At 47.3% G+C, this 18,413-nt stretch overlaps 2 protein-coding genes across 2 annotated transcripts; both read right to left on the bottom strand.

Moving 5' to 3' along the window:
- Positions 1 to 4,511: 4,511 nt before the first annotated feature.
- BDP81DRAFT_417213 (uncharacterized protein) lies at positions 4,512 to 5,164 on the bottom strand. The gene is made up of 3 exons (XM_060589602.1): positions 5,121 to 5,164; positions 5,002 to 5,062; positions 4,512 to 4,943 (listed from the first exon to the last, which is right to left on the bottom strand). The coding sequence occupies exon 3, from the start codon at positions 4,886 to 4,888 to the stop codon at positions 4,634 to 4,636; it is 255 nt and encodes an 84-aa protein (XP_060451099.1). The 5' UTR covers positions 4,889 to 4,943; positions 5,002 to 5,062; positions 5,121 to 5,164; the 3' UTR covers positions 4,512 to 4,633.
- A 12,482-nt stretch (positions 5,165 to 17,646) lies between these two features.
- On the bottom strand, positions 17,647 to 18,027 carry BDP81DRAFT_390046 (uncharacterized protein; the record flags this gene model as incomplete). The annotated part of the gene is made up of 1 exon (XM_060587351.1): positions 17,647 to 18,027. The coding sequence occupies one exon, from the start codon at positions 18,025 to 18,027 to the stop codon at positions 17,647 to 17,649; it is 381 nt and encodes a 126-aa protein (XP_060451098.1).
- Positions 18,028 to 18,413: the final 386 nt, after the last annotated feature.

Below are 18,413 nucleotides of genomic sequence, written 5' to 3'. Positions count from 1 at the left end.
TATTCCGTATTATATATCTAAAGTATAGTGGCCCGGCAAGAGCCGGATAAAGAATGGACGTACTATCTTAAACGGCGTTGGTAGTCCGCTACACTAACTAGACGCGACGCAAACCAAAGCCATTGGAGCGATGGTCCCCGTATACAGAACTACGCCTGTACCGATCCTATAGCGCGAGGCGGCTCTACCCCCAGCAGAGGTGATACTGGACGCGAAGCTCCACACAGCGTCCACCAGAATCCATCGTCTGGACGAGCGACACCCTCTCCGAACGAGACTCAGGGACAAATCAGGACCAGACTCACGGCTACGACGAATGGCAAGCCTCGTAAGCAAAAATACCGAGTACATCGATCCGTTAGAACTCCCCCCTTGGGAGCAACTAGCGGACTGGCAGACAGCCCTCGCCAGGGTCGGCTACGAACCTAATAAGACCAAAGAAGAACAGGCCCTCTCCTTTGCAGGTAGGATGGCAACTTTCTCTAAGCGGGACATTGTTGTCTATACTGACGGGTCCCAGATGTCGGACGGCAGCAGCACCTCCGCCGGAGCAGGCTGGGTAGGGTACCAAGCTACACGGCAGATCTTCCGCGGATCCGAACCACTCGGCTCCTAAACTGAGTTGTATGATGCGGAGGCATATGCTGCGTATCACGGCCTGATGGAAGCCACCCGGGTTCCTACGGCTCGTATAGCAGATAACGTCTACATCTGCCTCGATAACCTCGTAGTCGCGGCTAGACTATACTCCTAGAGCATAGGAAGCAGCCAGGCTAGATTTAGGGCCTTCAATAGGCTCTCTTCCTCCTGGACTCGGAGACAAAGAGAGAGCTGGATAACCCCCGGCAGGGTTTATGTTTGGTGGTGCCCTGGGCATAAGGGAGTACCAGGAAATGAAGAAGCGGATGCTCTAGCCAAGGAAGCCTGCAAACCAATCCTAAAATCACAACCGCAGCCCTCATTAGCGCACCTAGAAAGGCAAGCTAAAGCAGCTGCCTTCCAAGCCTTTGCCAGAAAATGGCTGTCCCAATGCCCTCGGCAATATGCCGACCTCGAGATAATTCTTCACCCTAAGCCGCCCGAACTCCGCCTCCCTCGGCACTTATTAGGAAGGCTATACGTAGTAAGATCCCATCATGGAGACTTTGTAGCATACCACGAGAGATTCGCTCATCAAGATGCGTTGCTCAGCTGCAGCTGTGGGAAACCCAAGACACCAGTCCATTTCTACTTCTGCAAGCGTGGACGCAAGGCTACACCGCGCTACCTCCGCCAACGTATGGCCAAAGTAAGTATTGATTTCTTGTTAGGTTCTGCTAAGGGAGCCTCTCTTCTATGCCAATGGATAGAGGAGACTAATTTCTTTTCCGAAATTTGCCCGAGTCATTGAATAGGAACGTTAGGTGAAGACGGTAGCCTGTAACATAGTTTAGATTAGTATAGACCATGTCGGCATAGCGCCCGGCACGTCCTTTTGTTACCAGACGTTAAATATATCATCATCATCATCATCATTGGGGGCTAAACGATCATTCTGGATCAGAATGATACAAGACGACCCAAGGGACAAAGGACATGTTCAGGATCAGGACTTATATATAGGATGGACTCGAGCCGGGCTCTAGGACAGACTTCCCATAGCTTCTTCAGCAATTAACTTCGTATCAGGATTAACATCCGCTTTCAGCTACCTGTTACGAGCAGGACAAGGCAACCAACTGTGGCACAAAGCAAAAGCTTCGATAATGATGACTCCGGCATCATTGTCCCTTGTTCTGCATTATATAGCTACGCGCCCACAGTGACAAGTTGCGGCGGGCGTAACAAAGTGCTACTAAAATAGAAAAAGGGCATTCGGGAAGGTTAATTATATGGTATTAAGGGGGGATTTCACTACTAAATTCGACGGCCCGTACGAAGCTATAAATTCAGGCCTAAATCCGCTGCCTTTTCAGTCTACAATTTAGATATTACTAGTATTAGAATGTTAACGGTAGAAAAAGGTGGATTTAGAAGGTGGTCTAGGCCGTTATAAACGGCCCTTCTACTGTTACGAGCTGGACAAGGCAACCAACTGTGGCACAAAGCAAAAGCTTCGATAATGATGACTCCGGTCATCATTGTCCCTTGTTCTGCATATATAGCTACGCGCCCACAGTGACAAGTTGCGGCGGGCGTAACATCTACCTACTTACACCTGACAGAGGAATCGTAGGCTACGCCTACCAACTTCCTCCTTATACTGTTGGATTCACAGGTGGAAAAGGAAAATACTCGAGTATCGTGGGTAGCAACGATCACCGACTACAGTGGTGATATTGCTTGTTCTTGTTGTTGTTGAGTGGAAGTCTAACCAGGTGCCAGCGGCGGCAGGAAGTCTGGGGTATACCACCCTCGTGTGGCTGAGCCACACGGACCACCGTGGCTGGAACGGACCGCGGCAGCAACCTCCTGCTGCCTAATGTAGGCCTATTCCAACATATACAGATAACGTAGTTCATCAGTCAGCGACGAATATCAGTCAGCGACGAACTTTTTCCCAAATGCGGTTTGCATTAAACCACTCCAACCTTTGACGCGTAATAACTCCACAACCATTATGCCAATTTACACACAAGAAGACAAGATACTTCTAGCCATTGAGACTATCCGATCAGCCCGCGCCGCCGGCCGAAAACTAAGTGTGTTGCGTGCTGCGAAGACTTACGGTGTCCCCGAAAGTTCCGTACGCTATAGAATGAACGATCGACCCCGACGCGAACGTGCCCAACCCCAACGACATAAACTTGATGCGATCGAAGAGAAAGCGCTTCTCCAATACGTTATTGAGCAGGATCAAAGAGGGTTTCCCTTGCGTCTCGCTGGTGTGGAAGATATGGCCAATCTCCTGCTACGAGCGCGTAATGGCAAGCCTGTTGGCAAGCGATGGGCCAGGCGGTTTGTGGACTCGCAACCTGCTCTGAAAACCAAGTTTAATCGTCTATACGATTATCAAAGGGCTCTTTAAGAAGATCCTGAAGTTATATCAAAGTGGTTTGCGCTGTTACGCAATATGATGGCCAAGTATGGCATCCAAGAGGGGGACCTATATAATTTCAACGAAACTGGCTTTATGATGGGCATGATCACCGCGTTAATAGTAGTAACACGCGCTGATCGACGCGGCAAAGCAAAGTCTGTCCAGCCTGGCAACCGTGAATGGGCTATATTCGTTGAATGTATTAATTCGGGCGGGTGGTGTATCCCTCCGTTCGTGATTGTCAAAGGCGTATATCACCTTGCTAGTTGGACCACGGAATCAGGTTTTCTTAGCGACTGGGTTATCAAACCTACCAATTATAGATGGACGGATAATTTGACGGGTCTTGACTGGATTAAACACTTCGATAAACATACTAAGAACTAAACGAAGGGCGTCTACCGGATGCTTATTATCGACGGCCACGAGAGCCATTTATCGGCCGAATTCGACAATTACTGCAAGCAGAATAACATTATAACCGTTAGTATGCCTACACATTCGTCACATCTACTACATCCATTAGATATTGCCCTTTATTCGCCTTTAAAGCGCGCATATGGTGATGAAATCAACCTATTCATCAAAGCCTCCATAAACCATATTACCAAGTCGGAGTTCTTTATTGCCTTCTACCAGGCCTATAATAAAGTTTTTAATGAAGAAAACACTAAGGCTGCTTTTCAAGGCGCTGGAATTTCACCATGGAACCCAGAGCATGTCATTGAAAAGCTTGATATACGTTTACGGACGCCTACACCTCCTGTGGCCAACCCTTCAACACCACCACCTTGGCAGTCGCAAACGCCCTCTAACCCACAACAAACCGTCTCGCAGTCCAATTTTATCAAAAGTCGGATCACTGCTCATCGACCGACTTGGATCAGGTGTCGTTTTCTGCATGATTGATGGTATCAAGTTTCTCGAAAGTGAGGTCCACATCAGAGGAATGTGCCCTGTCATGCAATAGTTGGGGATGCTAGCGAAAGTGTTGGTATCCCTATCACAGGGATGTTGGTTCGAACCGTAGAGTCCTGTGGGTGACGAAGTATCAATATCTCTGTATTGATTGATTCTGCGTAAGGAGTAGAAGGGAGATTCCAACCGGAGGTTGGGTGGGTAGTCGAGGTCTAAGTGTACCCCCTCGAGGTGGCCCATGCTCTGCCCCTACTCGCGGCCGAATTGGACTTCCAATCCGACAGAAAGATATTCAAGCGCGGAATAACGGTCTTGTATTCAAATTGATGGTAACGAGTCCTGTCACAAGTGAGTACTGCCGTGTCTGGTTTCCTGGGGCCATTGAGATGGCTTTGTCGGGGAACTTCCTGTCCGACGATCAGGTTTTCAACCAGCTCAGAATGGCATCATTCGCTGAAAAGGCGATCTTCCCAGGTTACGGCTTCACATGAGTCCTCAGCCTAGGTTAAGTACCCATATTGTTGTGATCGAGAATGTTTACCGGATTTCTTTCATCTGTATGGTAGCACAGTAATTCCAAGGAAACCATTCAAATTTGGGCAAAGAACTTGTATTAAAATCGGCAGTCCTCCGATCTTCTCCCACCCAGACCTCTTCTCAAGTACCTCTCCCCGATGGCTAGACCACTCGGAATATCTAGCAACTGACGACGGGTGTGGCTCCGCGATCGGCGTCGGTCGTGGCAGGGCAGCCACTGATGCACTTCCGGCAAACCTGTCCGCTTCCTTCGGCCTCCGAGCTGCTGCAGCTTCCATCGCAGCGGCCGGCATTGAAAGACTTGTAGTGGCAGTCGTAGCAGTCGCGACGCACGAGGTTGCTGCCCCCGGACGGAGTAGCAAGGACGCCCGAGGCGACCAAGGTGATGGCGGCGACGATCGTGGTGAACTTCATGATTGCGGTTCGGAGGAAGTATTTCGACTAGAGAGTAGGTAGATTTCTTTCAGTTCTATAGAGGAGGAATTAGTGAGGTGTCCCGTCAGCGCTGGCTCAGTTTATGAACAGACCTCGGAGCAATAATTGAAACCAATACTCGATGAATGACGTAAAGACTGTTCTACTGTGAGACTATAAGAGAAGGGGATAGTCAGCTTGGATATAGTCAACATTTATAGGTCAACTATACTCCGTAGCTCTTGTTCAACTCAGCAAAGAGCAATAAGTGATCGCCCTCCCTGGAATAACATCGGGTGATGGTCCGAGTCAGTCCTCGTGTTTTCCTCGAGAAGCTGTCCCACGATCGACAAACCTTATTCTGGAAAGTTGCCATTCATAGCGCTACATGTGGATATTTCCTACAATGAGTTTTTTCACTTTAATTGCAATCTTAAGCACGGCACCTACAATACGCGTACACTGCATTTTGCTCGTCATCTAGAATCCAATGAAATCTCGGCGACCCTCACTGCCTTCCGCCGCGAAATATGTTTCCTTCTTACTGTGGACTCCAGAGCTGGTTTGATCCGCAGTTTGACGAGTACAATGCTATCGATGATGGCCAAAATCATAACGCAGACGGTTTTGTGCACTTCCAAAGTTGAGTGAGTTGGCAGGGCCATCACCCGGACTTGGATCCGAAATTTTTTCATTCCGTCATACTGTCTACATTCGTCTAGCAAAATCTCTCGTCTCCTCAGTGACACAGGGCTGGTGGCCAGGGTCGGCTTCCAGGATCCCGGAACGACTAGAATCGCTCTCGTGTTGCTGGTGTATCTGAGTCGTCACTTGCAAGGAACGATGACCAGGAGTGGGTTCGAAATGCCGGTGTGCCATCGTCAGTATGCTTAAGTAATCTTGCATGCCGTGGGATCCGAGGGCCCCCATTTGTGGTCTTTCCTTTCTACGGTACCAACGGCGTGGTGCTGTCACTGCTGGGGAAATCATTCACTGATTAGTAAGTCAACCTACCCACTTTTCGCCATTCCCCCCTTTCGCCACCCCAAAAATGCTTCCCAGCCTCCTCATTATTATCCTACCCCCATTGTTCAAATAACCACAACAATTGCAATTTTCGTCCAAACAAACTCCTTCTTAGTACACTTATTTATCGATATATAATGGTCTCATATACCAAATTCGATGTACAGCAAGTACTTGATGCTATCTTGAACAGTACCTCTATTAATAAGGCCTCGATTAACTAGGCTGTACTACGATTAGTATTACGAAGTCGACTTAAAGGGCATTAGAGCAGACTCAACGTATTTTCCGAGCTTTAGAGACTAAATCTATGGCAGGAAGACAGACTAGCAGAGTGGACTCGTATTCAATATATTCTAGGGATCTCTTCTATATATAAATAAATCAGGGAATTTACTAAGCGAGTTCTGAGAGCTTAGGTGTTACGAGCTGGACAAGGCAACCAACTGTGGCACAAAGCAAAAGCTTCGATAATGATGACTCCGGCATCATTGTCCCTTGTTCTGCATTATATAGCTACGCGCCCACAGTGACAAGTTGCGGCGGGCGTAACACTTTAATAACCTTCCGCTTCCTCACTATCCCATCGAGTGTGGATTAACGTCAAAAACGCCAAGGGCGGGGTAGAGCCAATAGGGGCTTGCGAGGCCACTGGAGTCAACCAATGAATAACTAGGATTTCCAGTACCTCTATTCCCTATTGATTTTGGGTATGCCAGAGGTACCAGCAATCCCCCCTGGTACATAAAGCTACGTCGCAATCTAAGCAGCCTTTCCGAGTGAACCTACGTTGCCGCTTGAGGCTATTCCCAGTTGTATTACTAAGAGCCTGGCGAGATCTTAGTGCTGCCGTATTACTACAATAGGAACATGGCGAACAAGCCTTCCTAGACCCCTGACGATGCTGCTGCCAGGGAATAGAAGTATTCTTCTTATCTGAAGCCCGCTGAGACCGTGAATATTTTCGACCTCCTGCTAATGGTCCAAACTGCTAAATAAGCTGGGATGCAAGTAGTTGCCGCCATTGGTACTGGGTCTTAACCTTTTGCCACTCAGGCTTTCCCCAGAACTGTAGAAAGAAGCTATTCACAATAATTACTTCTAGCAGGAAGTTCCAAGCAAGTGCCTGCCAGCCTCCTCGACGAGTAGGGTGACTGTATTGATAATAGGACCTCATCTGGTCACTAATATCAACCCCATTCATCTTATGATTATACTCATCAATTGCCTTAGGTACTGGGAGGTTCTTGCGGACGTCTGGGCCAAAGACTTGCCGGGCAGCCCGCTTGCTTGCAGAGTTTCCAGCCGGCCGGCGCCGGAGACGGGGTAACCTCCTGGCCGTCTCGGAAGACAGTTGTCATAAAGAGGACAAGAGCATTATCCTTCCAGGTGAATTGGTTAACCTAAAAATAGATATACTAGTCAGTACAGAGATTTCTATAGAAAGTAATTTATAATATCATACCTCCCCATTTAAGGTAGGGATACAATGGGTCTGCCCCCAAGAGATACCTTGACCTTCTGCTTCCTTCTCGGTGACAAGGATCTTATCTATCCCACTGTCTTTCCGGCAGGTTCCAGAAGCTCCGACTTGCTGCTTCCGGAGGGCCCGAAGAAGCCGTACAGACGCGAAGAGATTATCTAGAAACACATGGTAGACTGCAGCTGGAAGTAAGGTAATAAGTGTTGTTACAACACGCTGCGTTGGTGTCAATGGGACTGTGATAGCTACTCCAGCCTGACTATCTGCTGGCCGGGCTTGAGGGACTAGTCCGTACGGGCCCTTGCCGTGTACATGCCAGAGCCATCGTAGACAGTAGCCTGATTGGGCAAGAATCCAGACCTTGAAGCCAGTTGGGGTCGGCTTTGTTGGTATTGTTGTCGTCTCTAGGGACCGGCCTGTAAACCGGACCATAGCCTCATCAACAGTAAGGTCAGAGCCGGCTATGTAGAAGGAATCTCCAGTCTCTTGAATATGGGCTGACCAATCGTTGACCTTCCGGTATATATCCGGCATCCCGGCTTGGGCTTGGTGTTGACCTGACTGGCTAGGCTGGAAATCAGAGGTGTTAAAGATGCGTAGCTGCCGGAGTAGACTTTGGAAGCGGTCCCGGGAGATAAACCGGGTGAATAGATGGATGGGATCCTCCTTTTGCTGTCGAGTTGACCAGTATCTTGATATTTGAGATTCATTATGAATCCTCATATAAAGTAGGATTCCTAAGAAGAGGTAAATCTCTTCTACAGAGGTCTTTCTCCACTCATACACTCTTGACCGTTTAGCCCGGGGGCCTTCCTTAGATAACGGCGCCGTATTCGTCCATTGCGCCCACTGCTCAACAAGGTCCCGGGAGACATACTGGAGAAATAGGTCAAGCGGGGCTGCCGGTAGGTCCCGTATCCCTCGACCCCGGGCGGGTACGTCAAAGGGTCTGAAGGTGCCCGGCCGCCCGCGTTCAACGGCCGGGGGTTCGTGGGGCCGGACTGTGCTGTTATCGCACCGCTCCGGCGTACAAATACGGTACAATCGGCAGTGTAAGCGACGGCGAGGTCTTCAGGAAGGAGCTCAACCATAATACAGCTCCGTACGGAAGCCCCGGAAGCCCCGGAAGCCCCGGAGGCATCGGAATTGCTAGAAGACATCGCGGCATTGAACAAAATGATGGTTTTGGTGGTGACAATAAGGAAGAAAACAAAGGTTCAAATGATGTTTCGTCATGTACTCATTGAAGTGCGGAGTAAGAGTGGGTACAATAGTGGGTAGTTCTGGCCTTGGCGATTTTGACGTTAATCCGCACTCGATGGGATAGCGTTAGCAACTTAAGCCTTCAGAAGGTCTAGTTACTAGTAGGCAGCTGCTAGTTACTAGGCCTGCTCTACAAAGCATTTTTTTTCCTTCCTAAACAGCAGCCGCTAAGTACTAGTATTATTATCGAGTTAAGTGTTACGGCCTAAACAGTTGGTCCTGTCATGGCGTAGCTATATAATGCAGAACAAGGGAAAATGATGCGGAGTCATCGTTATCGAAGCTTTTGCTTTGTGCCACAGTTAGTTGCCTTGACCTGCTCGTAACATTAAGTATATAAGTATAATTAACCGCTAAGATCTGCCAGCTTCCTAAGTATCGACCAGGCCATTATAAAGGTAGTAGAATCCCATAGCTCAATGTTACGGCCAGCTAGTCGTAGGGGTAGTTTGCAGAAGTTGAGGCTGCGGAACTGGTAACAGTAATCGTAGTCGGGGATAGCTTCAGGGAAGCTATGTCTGTCAATCGTAAGGGTAGGTAAGGCTTCGGTGATCAATCGTAGTCTTGTCAAGGTAGTAGCTGAAAGCGGATGTTAATCCTGATACGAAGTTCATTGCTGAAGAAGCTATGGGAAGTCTGTCCTAGAGTCCGGCTCAAGTCCATCCTTATATACAAGTCCTGATTCTGAACATGTCCTTTGTGCTGGACAGTGTCCTTGTTTGGATATGTTGGATAGCTCATATCCTGGTTATCCAAGGATAGCTTGGATAACTCATATCCAACATATCCTTATCCTTATCTCTTATCTCTTATCATCACGTGACTTGTCCATAGTTCTTCCGTTCCGTGAGAGGGTGCCTAGTGTTCCTTGTCCTCTGCATACATGGTGCGCTGTAGCCACCGCGAACCTGCGGGGCAGAGCCTGCGGGGCAGAGCCTGCGGGGCAGACCTTGTTCTTGGTCATGCATGTTGGGTCGTAACACTCAACTAGGGTAGTTAGTTGACTATTATAATATCTTTTTTTACCCTAGCTAGCTAGTTTAAGGGTAATAGGCTGGGTAGAGGGGGTAGGTCGTAGTAGGGGGTTCATTAGGGGCTTAATTATAGCTATAGGGTAACGTACATGATAAGCGAGTGGGCCAGACAAGCGAGTGGGCCACCCAACCGCCATCGTGCCACCTACATCATCACAACACGCATTTCTCCATCGAAAACAATGACAGTACAGAACAAAGATACCCAATTAAACTTAGCGGTTCAGGCTACCCAGAAAGACCGAAATCTCAGTATTCGGGCCGCGGCAAAGATCTATAACATCAGTCGCGTTACCTTAGGCCGCAGATTAGAGGGAACGTTATCACGACGTAATAGCACACCCAACTCACGGAATTTGACGCTACTAGAAGAGAAGAAGCTGATTGAGTACATCCTCGACCTGGACGCCAGATGTTTTCCTCCCCGTCTTCGCGGTGTTGAATAAATGGCGAATCGATTGCTCGCTGATCGTGACGCGCCCCCTATTAGGAAGCGATGAGCTTCGAACTTCGTAAAGCGACAACCAGAGTTGCGAACGCGTCGTTTTCGCAAGTACGACTACAAGAGGGCCCAATACGAAGATCCGGACGCAATTAACGCATAGTTCTTACTTATGGCGAACACAATCGCGAAGTACGGCATCGTAGACTCAGACATCTACAACTTTGACGAGACTGGCTTTATAATAGGCCAGATCTCAACCGGCATGGTCGTGACCAGTGCCGAAAGGCGTTCAAACACGAAAATAATACAGCCTGGCAATCGTAAATAGGTTACGGTCATTCAGGCCATCAGCCCGTCGGGCTATAACGTTCCGCCGTACATCATCGTTACGGGCCAATATCACCTCTCCACCTAGTACACGGAATCCGGTCTCCCATACGACTAGGTCATCGTAATATCTAAAAATAGATAGACAATAAATGAAAGAGGTCTAGACTAGGCTCGGCACTTCGAACGGCATACAAGACCGCGTACAAAAGGTCAATACCGCCTCCTCATCGTCAACAGACACAAAAGTCACCACTCCGCGGATTTCGAGATTTTTTATAAGAAGAACAACATCGTCACCCTGTATATGCCGGCTCATTCGTCTCATCTACTCCAGCCCTTGGATATTAGATATTTTAGGCCTCTAAAAACGGCGTACGGTCGAGAAATCGAGGACAAGATACGTCGGGGCAATACGCATATTACCAAGGAGGACTTCTTCCCGGCGTTTCACAAGGCTTTCACGCAAGCAATCACAGAGAAAAACATCCAGGGAGGATTCGGAGGGGCAGAAATTGTGCCTTTAAATACAGAGAGTATGCTCTCAAAGCTTAATATGAAGTTACGCACTCCGACGCCTCCAGGATCCCTCCCGACAACACCACCGGCATAGACTTCTCAAACACCAAACAACCCAACGGAAGCATCTTCTCAATCAAAACTCATTAAGAATCGAATCTCCCGTCATCAAAACAGCTCACTAAATTTAATTATCGAAGCTATAGAGCATCTATCCAAGGGGGCTCGTAGATTTATACACCAGATCGCCTTGTTAAGATCCGAGAACCAGATCCTTCGAGAGGAGAACAACCTACTTAATCAACGCCGGAGAGCTAAAAAAAACCATCTCCGACAAGGAGGAAGCCTCACTATAGCTGAGGGAGAGGACCTTCAGTCACAGAGAGAGGCTACAGCCCAGGTAGAGGAGGAAACGCGCCGGAGTAGTGGTCGCCGACCAAGGACTGAGACGGGTCAACGACGATGTGGCGTCTGCGGGAACACTATTCACAATGCGCGAACATATCGATTCAATGAGGAAATGTCTGAGGAAGAGGACTCTGAATAGTTTGGATTGAATCCATGAGGTGGGTGTTGATATTTGCTCCTTCATGTCCTGTGGTCGTGGTTGGGTGGCCCACTCGCTTGTCTGGCCCACTCGCTTATCATGTACGTTAGTCGTTATGTAAGGTAAATTTGAACCTATTAGGGAACTTATTATTCATCTAGCAGTGATGATAGTACTTCGTTAAGTACTCTATTGCTGTTATTTCGACGTTATGGCTAGCTTTATAGAGGATTTTTCGAAGTCGTTGGACAGAGGGATCACCGAATCGGCGATGTAGTCTATATAATTTTACGTTAGTAAGATAGTTCTAAGTAAGGCTTCGTTCGGGCAGGTCTAGTAGTATCCAGGGATGTCCCTATTTGTGGATAATAGGTACAATAACTTTGCCTTGTTGTAGAGTGTTAGCGAGGTTGTCGAAGCGAATATGTAGTCGATCTATATCAGCTACGCAGAGCAGGAATAGTGTATTGACGGGGACGACGTAGAAATCAATTGGTCCAAAGGGAGTGGGGACTGTGATAGTACCACTGGATGGTAGGAGGTCGCCGCTACTAAAGCGGATGTTCGCCTTTCCTACTAATAAGGTATTGATTATAATTAAAGGGTGTATTTGTTAAAGGGCGAGGACTTGGGTATGGCCAGTAGTAGAAAATCTAGCAGCGCCAGTATCGGGTAGGATACCTTAGAAAACGTCGGATAAGTATCGCTCGAGTATGAAGGTTGATACGGTCTCTTTTGTAATTTCGCTACAGAGATCTTTCTTTATTAATTGGTGTTGGGTAGACTGGTCGGCAAGGTAGGAGGCGATAGCTTTGCTGTTGAATTCCGTTTTGTTGAAGAAAGTTGTGCTAAGGTAGAATGTATTGTTGTCTTCCTTATTGTCGTTGTTGTCGGCAGTAGTAGTACCTTGGAGGTATAGACGGATATCTTCGTTGCTGTCGTCGTACTTGCCCTTATCGTCATGGAGCTCAAGTCCTTCGTATCGTGCGAGGAAGGTGCCGTATCTAGTCGACGATGTATTTCGAACATACTGGTTGTTTCTGAACTGCTTGTATGCCTGATTTCTCTCGTCTGTTGAGTGCTTGGTTGACCAGCAGCCAGGCTTCTTATAGATGTAGCACTTGCGGTCGGGTGGTGGGTCTTTGCCTCTTTTGTTGCTGTAGCGGTTCTCTCTTCCTCGACCGGAATAGGTACGGTCGACCCAGTATTGGTCAGATGGTTTAGCTATATATTGATGGTTATTGTTAATACGTAGTGTAGTATTGATAGCCGAACGAAGTTGGTTATAGACTCTTTCTAATGTAGGTGATGGGCTGTATAGGTAGAGGCTGTATTCCTTTATTTTAGCGTAAGTGTCGAGTAGCTGGGATCTCAAGGCTTCGTCGGATTGGTATGTAGAGGGAAGGGCTTGTTGGATGACTGTGAGCTTCTCGATCAGAGCTTCAAGGACCTGGGTCTTCGTCTTGTCGGGTTGGCTTTGGGTAATCTGATGGAATGTAGTTGTCTGCTATTTAGTCAGGTAGTTCTGGCGACTTTCCTAGTTCTCGAAGTGATCTCTGACTCTCTGAGCTATGGAGGCGAAGTCTTGCGGACCGCTTCTATAGATTTGTTGAAAGTAGAAGGTCGTAGCCTTGCCGCGGAGTATAATTGAGAAGGTAGGACCTAGCTGTTGGGCTGTAATTCTAACTTTGTTGTAGTTGTTGCGGAAAATCCTTAGCTTTAAGTTAAATACGTCGTATATCTCGCTGTTGTATCTTATATAGTTGGTAAGAAGTTTCGCGAGATTAGTTAGTTATCGTGGCGATGGTTGAGTATTAGGCGAGGTAGTGACGATAGGCGCGTATCTTTGCGTCAGTAGGTATCCAGACTGGAGGTGAGGTTGTCGTTCGAAGTGCTGTGAGAAGACTTCTTGCTTTTGTTCGGAAGGAGCGTCTTCATTTTACAGTATACGTTAAGGTAACTATTAACGGGAGAGAGCTGTTATAAATCGTGATTGAGATATGCAAGGTGACGGGCAAGGTAATTCGAGGGGGATATTACGAGTAGTAGCTAGCTGTCGCTGTATTAACTAGTCTAGCCGTTGATCCTCTTCTTCTTGTTGTTTCTTAGCGCGTTATCGTTATCGTATAATCTCTCTCATCTTAGCTCGCTTGCTTGGGCTGACTATGTTGGGGATAAAGTCGATGTTGTCCCGTGTAAGTCTATCGAAAGTCTGGGAGGTCGTCTGAGCATCCTCAATCTCTTCCTGAGTCCAGAAATGAAAGGAAGGGTCATCGACGATTGCCACCAGCCTTGGTGCAATTCTGTCTCTATCCTTGGGCATATAGACGCCGTGGCTATGGAGATAACCCCGTAGGATCCCTAGTGGATTTGTGCCTGCCGTATTGAAGAGATCAGTATCCTAGTCTTTAAAGTCTCGTTGAAAGGACTGCTAAAGGCCACGCCTATAGAGGTCTTCCTACATCCATATAGCTATTATATACCCGATATACGAGTATACTTTCCCGCTATCCCTCTTATTAAGAAGGAAGTAAGGATATTCGCCCTACATAGCTAGATCGATATATTTGCAGAAGCTCTTAGGTATTAGTAGTAAAGCCGTGAGGTTTAAGGTTTATAATTCCGATATATTATATAAGGTAAAAAAAGAAGGAAAGAAGGACTAAAGGTCGTTTTTCGCGATATAGTAATTCTTTACGTAGTAAGATGTTACGAGCTGGACAAGGCAACCAACTGTGGCACAAAGCAAAAGCTTCGATAATGATGACTCCGGTCATCATTGTCCCTTGTTCTGCATATATAGCTACGCGCCCACAGTGACAAGTTGCGGCGGGCGTAACATAAGAGTCGTAAAAAGAGAAGTTAAAGGGGAAAATTGGTAATAAGTAGGAAGGTAATAAATATCGTTGTTAAGTAAAGGGCTTTTTTTAAGGGTACTGTGGTAAGTACGTAAGAATATCCGTCTGCAAGGTCGATTCCGATAGCGTGATAGACGTCTTTACTAATAGGCTTATGGTAAGGCCAAAAGGGAAGTTCGATTTATAACGGGCTTATGGTGAGGCCGGAAACTAGTTGTTAGTACGAGAAGGGGCTTATAGAGGAGCCGTAACCGTCTCTTTTGTTAATCTTTGTTGATCTGTAGTATTCTTGTAGTAGTGGTTATTGTGAAGTTAACTATTGATTAGTATTGGTATTATCCCATCGGGTGCGGATGGACAGCACTTTCGCCAAGACCACGAAATACCCACTGTTCACCCACTATTGCCCCGCATTTAAAGGGGTACTTAACAGTACGTCATTTATCTCTATGCTCTTTACCTATTGTCACCACTATTACTCCATTTTGATTAATGCTGCGATGTCTTCTAGTGATTCTGATGCTTCTAATGATTCTATTACTTCTGTACGTAGTTGTATAGTAGTTGAGATCCTTCCTGAAGACCTTACTGCTGCCTGTAATCCAGACTGTACGCCAGAGCGCTGTGACGTAGCAACAGTCCGGCCCCACGAACCTCCTGCTACCGAGCATGGTTTTCCGGGCTCTTTCCGGCCGTTTGACGTGCTAGCCCGGGCCCAAGAGGTACAGTAGCTGCCGGAAAGCCCGCTGGACCTCTTTATCTAATATGTTCCGCAGAGCCTCGTGGAGTAGTGGGCCTAGTGGACGAATGCGGCGCCGTTATTTAAGGAGGGCCTTAGGGCTAGAACGTCTAGAGTGAATTCATGGCGGCAGACTTTAGTAGATGAGATCTACCTCTTCCTAGGGATCTTATTATATATAGGGATCCATATATATAGGGATCCCTAGGGAATCTAGATTATTAACCTATTGGTTAACCTAGCAGGAGAGGGAGGATCCTATCTACCTATTCATACGGTTTATATCCCAGGACCGTTTCTAATTACTATTCCAGCGACTACGGATATTTAACATAGCTAAATTCTAGCCTAGCCAGCCTAGCCAGCCCAGCCAGGGCCTAAGATTAAATGCCAGATGTATACCGGAAGGTTAACTAGTGGTCAGCTGTCAAGTTGGGATGTTGACGCAGGGTGGAAGCTCTCAGAGGCCAACTGCAGTTAGGGGTAAAATGATGAATTACTGAAATCTGCTCCTCCCTCGACGTGTACTCCCTGCGCTGTATATATATCTGAGCTGCTCCTTTGTTGCTTGGACTCCTTACTACCTCTAACTAGCCCCTATCCGGGAGGGCTCTGACATCAGCCTACATCCAAGAGACTGGGGACTCCTTTTATATACCTGGTTCAGACTTTACAGTTGATGAGGCTATGGTCCGATTTACAGGTCGATCTTTTGAGACAACGACGGTTCCAACGAAGCCTATCCTAACTGGCTATAAGATCTGGATCCTTGCCCAGTCTGGCTACTGTATACGGTGGCTGTGGCATGTGCATGGAAAGGGCCTATACGCATTAGTCCCTCAGGCCCAGCCATCCCAGCTGGCTGGGCTGGCTGCTGGAAAGTTGGCTCTGTTGATACCAACACAGCATGTAGTAACTACCCTTGTTTCCCTACTTCTAGCTGCAACCTACCACGTATTTCTTGATAACCTCTTTACTTCTATACGTCTCTTTCGTACCTTACGGAACCAACAGGTTAGAGCTTCTAGTACTTGCCGAAAGGATAGTGGGATAGATAAGATCTTAGTTAATAAGAAAGAGACTAAAGGAGGGGATATCCCCTAGGGTAAAGTACACTATATCCCTACTTTTAATGGGGAGGTAAGCTACCAGCCTAGCCTAGCCTAGCCTACCTTGCTAACTAGTAAATAGGTTAACCAGTTTACCTGGAAGGATAATGCCCTTGTACTATTCCTATCAACTGTCTTCAGGAACGGCGAGGAGGTTGTTCGCAGCCGCCGCCGCCCAGCTGGGAATTCCACTGCTAAGAGGGCTGCCCGGCAAGTCTTTGGCCCAGACGTCCGCAAGGACCTACCAATCCCTAGGGCAATTAATGAATACAACCACAAGATTAATGGGGTTGATATAAGTGAGCAGATGAGGTCCTATTATCACTATAGCCACCCTGTTCGTCGAGGGGGCTAGCAGTCAATTGCCTGGAATTTCCTGCTGGAAATGGTAGTTATAAATAGCTTCCTACTGCAGCTCTGGGGCAGCCCTAGGTAGCAAAAGGTGAAAACCCACTACCAATGGCAGCAGCTGCTTGCAGCCCAGCTTATTCAACAGTTTAGACCATTAGCAGGTGGGCAAAGACTTTCACGACCTAGGCGGGCTACGGATAAAAGGAATACCTCTATTCCATGGGAACACCATAAAAAGGGATCTAGGAAAGTCAATTCACCTTGCTCTTATTATAGTAATCTAAAGGCATTAAGAGCCCGCCAGAGTTTAGGCAAGATATCTAGGAATACCCTCACTCGAAAGAAAACACGGAAGGGCTACTTAGACTATAATATACTATTATATATTGATAGAGATTGCTAGTACCTCTAGCATACGCAGAATCTATAGGAAATATAGGTACTAGAAATCTATTGGTTAACTTAATAGTTGCTCAAGCCCTTATTGGCTCTACCCCACCCTTGGCGAAAATGGGGTCAGTCAGCACCCGATGGGATACGTCTCTTTTATACCCTACCGTACTACATGCTAGACTTTGGGTCATCATATCTCTCTGACCTATCTCTCCGATTCCCTCCAGACCATGCCAGAACTTAGACATGGAATCTCTCGGTTGACGACCATTCTAGAACCAATGGAAAACAGCTCTGACTTTTTCGCAGGTTCAAGTTTTCTCAATAGACCAGATATCAATATTTTTCCTTCTCTCATATATCAGCAAAAGGCTACAGAAGAGTCTGTAGACGTGCCCACACACATTAACACCTTGAGGGCAAATGGTACGCTAATCCAGGCTGACGTAATTTACATTCAAAGAGGAATTACGTCTAGACAGACTGTAGATGGAGTTATTGGCTCCTTCTAGGGTTTGATGAGCAAAGTTTTGTACGATCGCGGCACGTCAATTGATGGGACGTTTATGATTTTTTATTTATGAAGTTAGCTTAAGACCAACTTAACTTGTTATGACTGCGTTTTACCGAGAATCTCTTCCCGTGTCCCAGTGCTTTCTAGTTTTTAACGACCAGATTGCGCCCCGGTAGCGTTTTGTGCGTTCTTCTGCTGAAGTTTCTTTTTAGCATCGTCACATCTTTTGGTGTATACGATCCTGTCATTGGCCTCTGATAGCTTTTGAGGAGTAGCTTCATTGTGAGTGACAGGACGTTTTTCTGATTGATCTGTTTTACTTCCCCCGTGATGCCCATAGCCGGCACCCCCATGACGACCACCCTGTATGGACGTATCAGCGGTCTGGGCGCGGCGACCGCCCCTGGTACCACTCGCAAAGTCAGGAGTGCCGTTGACGTCTCCGGCATTGGTGCCACCGGTGTAGGAACTGTCGTACGTCTCGGGAGTAGCGCCGTGGACTATCTCAAATGAGAACAATTGCGATGACATTTTTGCTTGAGGTATCGAGGTCTTCCCTCGTCGCGTGGAAATGACAGTGAGCAGAGTGAGTTGTATATTCTGAGATCTTGATGTTGTTCTTCCCGGTTGTACAAAGTTCCGATGAGATGAGACTGGATTCTTTTCATGTGGTGGACGGTAGAGTGGTTGAGATCTTTTCGTGCCGACTTGGTGTGCAGAATGTCGTCCAGAGCCGAGCATACGCACGCGTCTTTTATATCATCCCCGGTATGAACCACCTGGGGTTGTTCAGTTTATCTTTGTTGAGTTGGTGCTGTCAGCAGATGTGCCTCATCGGCTTGCTGCATCCTAGTTTGTCTCGAACAGTGGTTCGGTAACACAGCGTCTCCGAACGGATCAAAAGTTGAAACTTGTTG

This window comes from Colletotrichum phormii, assembly GCF_030913505.1.
Source record: "Colletotrichum phormii strain CBS 102054 chromosome Unknown BDP81scaffold_2, whole genome shotgun sequence".
NCBI classification, from domain to species: Eukaryota; Fungi; Ascomycota; class Sordariomycetes; order Glomerellales; family Glomerellaceae; genus Colletotrichum; species Colletotrichum phormii.
Note: the sequence above shows the minus strand (reverse complement) of the source record. Positions and strands in the feature narration are given on the sequence as shown.

Bases quoted from the DNA above. Each gene is read 5' to 3' on its own strand.
- BDP81DRAFT_417213 (XM_060589602.1), bottom strand. From the start codon at position 4,888: ATGAAGTTCACCACGATCGTCGCCGCCATCACCTTGGTCGCCTCGGGC.